Raw genomic sequence first — 7,500 nt, forward strand, 5'->3', positions numbered from 1 at the left:
ATTGTCTTAACATCAAAACTCAGTTGTTGGTGAACAGAATTGTCTCAACGGCAAAACTCAGATTCAGTTCAGTCTGAAGGAAGCTGTACTGTCTCCCACTAAACGGTGGAGCAGTGTGTCACCTTGGTAACGTGTGTAAGAATGAAAATGTAATCCTTACTGCAGTGTCGTATCGCGCTCCTGCCCAGTGAATGTGTGAGTGTGAGTGTGTGTGTGTGCGTGAGTGTGTTTGTGAGTGTGAGAGTGGGATGTCTGGTCAGAGTCCTTGGACCCTGTGCTGAAGGAGGACCTCCATCACCCTCCTCATCGTCCGAGTCCTTTTTCAGTGCATCACACACACACAGACACACACACCACGTCCTCCTCCTCCGCCTGCTGCTGCTGCTGCCTCTGCCCCAGGCCGTCTTATAGCCCCTTGCCCCTGGCTGGGACCTGGGAACTGCCTCTTTTGCCCCTTCTGCCCCCCCCCCCCCCCCCACTCCCACCCCCCACTGGACCTGGGAACTGCAGCCCCCCCCCCCCCCAAACCCCCACTGGGGCTGGGTAACTGCCACCTTGGTGGACATTTGTCCTGTTTGTTAGAGTGCTGGTGCATAGTTCCCTTGTGTGTGTGTGTGTGTGTGTGTGTGTGTCTGGTTGGTGTGTGTGTGTGTGTGTGTGTGTGTCTGGTTGGTGTGTGTCTGGTTGGTGTGTGTCTGGTTGGTGTGTGAGTGTGTGTGTCTGGTTGGTGTGTGTGTGTGTGTCTGGTGTGTGTGTCTGGTGTTTGTGTCTGGTGTGTGTGTGTGTGTGTGTGTGTGTGTCTGGTTGAAGGCACTGCTGGTGGCTGGTGTTTCCTCAGTAATGGATGTTCATGTTGCTTGTTGATCTGGATCTAGGTGTCTGCTCTGTGGTGCAGATGACCACTGTTGTGTTTAGGGAGGGGATTAATCCACATTGAATGTTTCCTGTGTGTGTGCGTGTGTGTGTGTGCGTGTGTGTGTGTGTGTGTGTGTGTGTGTGTCGGTCGCTCATTAATCACCTGCCCAGAGACCTGGAGCCAAGGTGTCAGCCGAGGGAGTTGTATTGGGGGTGGGGGGTATTTTCCTATTTTAGCCCCATATGGGGCAGATTCCCCTGTGCTTCTACCCCTGTCTGCCCCTCTAATGACCTCTGGGATGGCGTGCCAGGGCAAGACCGAGTCCCTCCGTACCCAGCGCTAGCATGGCATGCCAGGGCAAGAGCGAGTCCGTCAGTGCCCAGTGTTGACGAGCTAATGAGGGTCACCTGAGAACGGAGGTGGTGGTTTAATTTCCGCAGCACCTGGAGAAAGCTGCCCTCTAAAGAATGTTAATTAGAGATCTGATGAGGTCCACCTGGAGAAAGCTCCTCTCTATGGCCGATTAAATCAATAATCATTTTCTGGAAATGAAAATAATTTTCGGCTAATTTCTGAAATGATCTCTGATTGGACGTTCTGCATTAAATGCAGTTGTATGCTCTGCTTCTGCATGGACATTCCGCCCAAAGCATGACTTCACTTATTACCTTTAACATGGACATACCAGCAGCACAGCTTTTTCTTTATTTTTTATTCAGGAGCATTTGCGTGCGTGCGTACGTGTGTGTGTGTGTTTTAATGCCTACGTCTGCGGATCACAACTTGTACATAAAAAATCCTGTTTGGTTGTTCAGTTAAGCCTTAGAACACCAGCTACTCCTGGACTAAAGAATAAATATCGAAATGAGGTTGCTAAGCGGAATTGGAATGGTTAAAGTTCTGAACAGTACCCAATGCTACGTGTGCGTATACAGTTCTGAACAATACCCAACGCTAACAGTACCCAACTCTACGTGTGCGTATACAGTTCTGTACAGTACCCAACGCTAACAGTACCCAACGCTAACAGTACCCAACTCTACGTGTGCGTATACAGTTCTGAACAGTACCCAACGCTAACAGTACCCAATGCTAACAGTACCCAACCCTACGTGTGCGTATACAGTTCTCAACAGTACCCGCTAACAGTACCCAACGCTAACAGTACCCAATGCTAACAGTACCCAACCCTACGTTTGCGTATACAGTTCTGAACAGTACCCAACGCTAACAGTACCCAATGCTAACAGTACCCAATGCTAACAGTACCCAACCCTACGTGTGCGTATACAGTTCTGAACAGTACCCAACGCTAACAGTACCCAATGCTAACAGTACCCAACCCTACGTGTGCTTATACAGTTCTGTACAGTACCCAACCCTACGTGTGCTTATACAGTTCTGTACAGTACCCAACGCTAACAGCACCCAACGCTAACTGTACCCAACGCTAACTGTACCCAACGCTAACTGTACCCAACGCTCACTGTACCCAACGCTCACTGTACCCAACGCTAACAGTGCCCAACGCTAGGTGTGCCGCGGTGCTAGAGCAGCCCTTTCTGCTGCACACGAGATCAGGAGCCCACGTCTTTAGGAAGTCTTCATCCTCCTCCTCTTCCTCTGTGTGTGTTCCAGAAAGAGGAAGGGCGATGAGCCGGATGGAGAGGGCGCTCCCAAGAAGATGAAGAAGGAGGCCGAGGAAGAGGAGAAGAAGCTGGAGACACAGCTCAAGGTGAGAGGGGCCTGTGTGTGTGTGTGTGTGTGTGTGTGTGTGTGTGTGTGTGTGTGTGTGTGTGTGTGTGTGTGTGTGTGTGTGTGTGTGTGTGTGTGTGTGTGTGTGTGTGTGTGTGTGTTTGTGAGGAAGAGAAGAAGCTGGAGACACAGCTCAAGGTGAGAGGGGCCTGTGTGTGTGTGTGTGTGTGTGTGTGTCAGAGTCAGAGTTTCCGCTAGAAAAAAATGGTGCCGGTCAAAGTGACCGGCAGAGGTTTCGTTTTCCGGACATTTTGATGATATGCCGGTCAAATATCCTATTATCCCTTCTTAATTAGTCAAATTGAGGAAAACTGGAGACAGGCTATGTAGCTTAAAGAATGACATAATCAGGCTGTATAGAATGCAACATGTTTATTAGCTTAACTTAAACATGCCTAACAAGATCTAGCCAGTAGCCTATCTCTTCATGGACAGCAAGAGTCCGCTTCGTTCGTTGTTTTAAAAAGACTAGGCTACTGTACGTTGTTTGTTGCTGCTACCCACGTTATCTCCAGTGGTGACTGTTTAACTTACACAGATGCGCACACACAAGAATGAGCGCTCAGTCGCTCACACCACTACCCCCTAATGCTATGCCTCTTTATTTGATAACAATACATTAAGAAATGTTTTCTATTCTGGGAAATGTTTAGCTTCTTTTTCTTTCGGCCGCGGTTCAATGATACCGTTTAATTGTGCCAGAAATTTTCCGCGGACCAGTAATCGCCTCGTCGAGGAGGCCCTAACCCTGCAGATCATAGACAGAGAACGCATAGGCCTACTGTATGCTTTGGATAAAGAACACTTTGCCTGTCCAGTGTACACGGAGAATGACAGTGTCTTGGAGCGGCCGCACCCCCCGCAACTCCACTTCCAATGTCACTGATTCCGACAGATACTGTACGCCCGACACTTCTGCTTTTTATCTGGTGGTGGTGGAGTTGACCGGACATCTGAGGCTTCAGACGTTACCAATTTATCATCATCCATCGCGTCTGGCCTCTGAAAAAACTTTTAAGGCTAGTCTGCCTGGGCCTGGCCATGTTTGAACCGCCTCACTCATGTTCGTTGTTTAACTTGGAAGTTTTAAGCGTGCACTTTCTATTTGAAATGCAGCATAGGCTATGCTTGTTGTTTAATAGCTTAGGCTACTTTTCAAACGGTAGAGCCTGTTCATTTAAAAACATAGCCAGAGGACGTATAATATAGGCTTACATATTAAGGCTTATTCTCAAATTCAGATTGCGTTAGGGGACGGGATAATTAGCCAATTTCAATCGGACAATTTGACCGGAGAGATTTAATTTTGTCGGACATTTCATTTTTTTTCCGGCCAATGTCCGGTAATTACCGGACAACGGAAACCCTGGTGTGTGTGTGTGTGTGTGTGTTTGTGAGGAAGAGAAGAAGCTGGAGACACAGCTCAAGGTGAGAGGGGCCTGTGTGTGTGTGTGTGTGTGTGTGTGTGTGTGTGTGTGTGTGTGTGTGTGTGTGTGTGTGTGTGTGTGTGTGTGTGTGTGTGTGTGTGTGTGTGTGTGTGTGTGTGTGTGTGTGTGTGTGTGTGTGAGGAAGAGAAGAGGCTGGAGACACAGCTGAAGGTGAAGGGAGCCTGTGTGTGTGTGTACCTCTCAAGACTCAAAGATGCATTGGCATTATGCTTAGCAGAGTACATCTGCCTGATTCTATACATTTGAAGTTTGAAGAGGGAAGCCTGTTTTCAAGTGTGGATTGCAGGACATGCAGTCATATTTCATTGAGATCAGAATAATCAATTTGAGTCTTAATTAATGTTGCCACCATTCGGTAGTGCTCAGCCTTCATTATGATGATGATGAGGAGGAGGAGGAGGAGGAGGAGGAGGAGGGTGGTGGTGGTGGTGGTGGTGGTGGTGGTGGTGGTGGAGTCAAGTGGAAATGCTTAAATCCTGGACCAGGCACTCAGAGATCAAGTTGATGTTTTTTTTAATTTTTTTATACTTCTGTTTATTAATTTTTCAAGTTAACAAACAAACAGTGTGGTCTGAGTGCATGCCGTCACAAATGTCTGCACACATGTACAGTACATATCTATACACACATACATGTTATAAAGCATACTGAAAATGCACATTTACACCCATCCAACAAAATCATAAAGACACACAAAACAGTAAACAGGAAACAACATTAATATCAATAGGGAGCCGCTACATATCATAATCAATTTAAGAAAATAAATAAAAAAAAGTATAACCTAATAAAGGTAGCAAATGTTAAGAGGAATGCCTGGACTCTATGTAATCTATGAAGGGTTGCCAAGTCTTATAACATTTTCCAATCAAACATCTAAGAGTATATTTCAGTTTTTCCAGTCTGAGATGTTGCATAATATCATTTATCAATGCAGTATGAGTGGGAGACCGTGTCTGTTTCCAGTTCAACAGAATTAATCTGCGTGCTAAGAGAACTATAAACCTTATTGCCGTGAAGGCAGGTCCTTTTAAAGGACTGTCCTCACTCAGTACCCCAAATAGAGCTAACACTGGATCAGGTTCTAGTCTGTGGCCAAAAACATCAGACAAGGTTTTAAATATGGAATTCCAAAAATCAGATAACTCTGGACACAACCAGAACATGTGACCCAACGAGGCGGGAAATGCCCCACAACGGTCACATAGAGGATCAATGTTAGGATACATTTTAGCAAGCTTGACCTTAGAAAGATGCAAGCGATGCAACACCTTGAACTGTATAAGCCCATGTCTGGTGCAAATGGATGCTGAATGCACTCCCTCCTGTGCCCCCACCCACTGTTCCTCTGTCAAGTCAGAGATCAAGTTGATGTTTATTGGTTTAAGTCAGTGCTCCTTGGCTTGTGATTGAACATAACATCTGTGTGTGTGTGTGTGCGTGTGCGTGCGTGTGCGTGCGTGTGTGTGTGTGTGTGTGCGTGTGTGTCTGCGTGTGTGTGTGTGTGTAGGACCAGTCCCAGCTGATCTGGGGCATTAAGGACAAGCTGAAGAAGTACTGCTCCACCAACGACATGAAGGAGCTGCTCATTGCCAACGGGCAAGACGTGCCCTCGGGAGAGTCCAATGTAAGCTGGGGTCAAGGGTCAGGGGTCAAGAGTCAGTGTTTGGTCATACAGACAGTAAATTGCACCTGCCCATTGCGGCTGATCCTAGCGTCCAATACTAAGTCCTGGAGGGGTAATTAAACAACCTACTTTATTGTGGTCAAAAGAGACACGTGTGTTTGCACTCTAAGTGAGATGATTAAACTCTGCACTGTGTGTGTGTGTTTGTGTGTGTGCGTGTGCGTGTGCGTGTGCGTGTGTGTGTGCGTGTGTGTGTGCGTGTGCGTGTAGATCGTGGACAGCCTGGCCGACTGCATGGCGTTTGGCGCTCTGAAGCCGTGCGAGACGTGCCAGGGTCAGCTGGTGTTCAAGAGCGATGCGTACTACTGCAACGGAGACATCTCCGCCTGGACCAAGTGTGTCTTCAGGACCCTCACGCCCGACCGCAAGGACTGGCTCACGCCCAAAGTGAGACCTTCTGCTCTCTGATTGGTTGATTTGTCTTTGTCTGTCTTTACACCTCATTCTGATTGGCTGACTCCTGTTGTCTGTGTGTGTTCTCCTCATTCTGATTGGCTGACTCCTGTTGTCTGTGTGTGTTCCCCTCATTCTGATTGGCTGACTCCTGTTGTCTGTGTGTGTTCTCCTCATTCTGATTGGTTGACAGGAGTTTCACGAGGTGCCCTTCCTGAAGAAGTTCAAGTTTAAGCGGCAGGACCGCGTTTACCCCAAAGATGCCCCTCCTGCCCCCTCGGCCCCCACTGCCTCCGCAGGGGCTCCCAGTGCCCTCTCCAAAGCCCTGCCAGAGTCGCCCCCTGCAGGTAGGACATGCCACTGCAGCGCACACAACCCAAGGCTTAGATATAGTGATGGGCAAATGAAGCTTTGGTGAACCACGGAACCACAGCAGTGTGAACCTAGCGACACTAGCTGAAAAGCAAAAAGATGGCCGCCACACATACATTTTTCAACATAAAAGTCCTTAGCAAACCAATATTTTTGGTTACATATACTGGTTTGGGTAAGGACTTTTATGTTGAAAAATCTACATGTGGCAGCCATATTGGATTTTTTCATTAGTGTTGCTAGCTTCACACTGCTGTGGTTTAGTGGTTCACCAAAGCTTCATTTGCCCATCACTACTTAGATGGACAGTTGTTATCAATGAGACTGATCAGAACCTTAAGGTTTAGATGGGCCGGGATATCAATGAGACTGAACGTATATAAGCCAGTATGAGTGTGTGTGTGTGTGTGTGTGTGTGTGTGTGGTGCGGTGCAGACTGATCGTATATAAGCCAGTGTGTGTATGTGTGTGGTGCGGTGCAGACTGATAGTATATAAGCCAGTATGAGTGGATGTGTGTGTGTGTGTGTGGTGTGATGTGTGTGTGTGTGTGCTGCGGTGCAGACTGACAGGAACATTTCGCTAGCTGCTGAGGATGCTGTAGCTCACTGAAAATCGTGTGTGTGTGTGTGTGTGCGCCTGTGCGTGTGTGTATGTGCCTCTGTGTGTGTGTGTACTCAGATAAGCCCCTGACGGGTCTGAAGCTGCTGGCCGTGGGGAAGCTGTCGAAGAACAAGGACGATGTGAAAGCTGCAGTGGAGGCCCTGGGGGGCAAGATCACCGGCACGGCCAGCAAGGCCACGCTCTGCATCAGCAGCAGGAGTGAGTGTGTGCCTAGTGTGCATAGAACCTAGTGTGCATAGAACATAATGTGCATAGAACCATGGAACCTAGCGTGCCTAGAACCTAGCGTGCATAGAACATAGTGTATAGAACATAGTGTATAGAACATAGTGTGCATAGTGTATAGAACATAGTGTATAGAACGAA

At 47.8% G+C, this 7,500-nt stretch overlaps 1 protein-coding gene across 3 annotated transcripts in view; it reads left to right on the forward strand.

The window, feature by feature from the left end:
* The window catches only part of parp1 (poly (ADP-ribose) polymerase 1), a 36,183-nt gene that overhangs the window by 10,931 nt on the left and 17,752 nt on the right, over window positions 1-7,500 (forward strand). For all 3 annotated transcript variants that reach the window (XM_076272409.1, XM_076272408.1, XM_076272410.1), the window contains exons 5-9: window positions 2,495-2,591; window positions 5,570-5,686; window positions 5,957-6,133; window positions 6,333-6,486; window positions 7,192-7,332. In XM_076272409.1, the coding sequence (XP_076128524.1) occupies window positions 2,495-2,591; window positions 5,570-5,686; window positions 5,957-6,133; window positions 6,333-6,486; window positions 7,192-7,332 (686 nt within the window). The remainder of the gene's footprint in view (window positions 1-2,494; window positions 2,592-5,569; window positions 5,687-5,956; window positions 6,134-6,332; window positions 6,487-7,191; window positions 7,333-7,500) is intronic.

Source organism: Alosa pseudoharengus, unplaced genomic scaffold, assembly GCF_046254945.1.
Source record: "Alosa pseudoharengus isolate Yale_2024_CS ecotype anadromous, Long Island Sound unplaced genomic scaffold, YU_APseudo_1.1 YU_APseudo_1.1_scf_7, whole genome shotgun sequence".
Classification (NCBI taxonomy): domain Eukaryota; kingdom Metazoa; phylum Chordata; class Actinopteri; order Clupeiformes; family Clupeidae; genus Alosa; species Alosa pseudoharengus.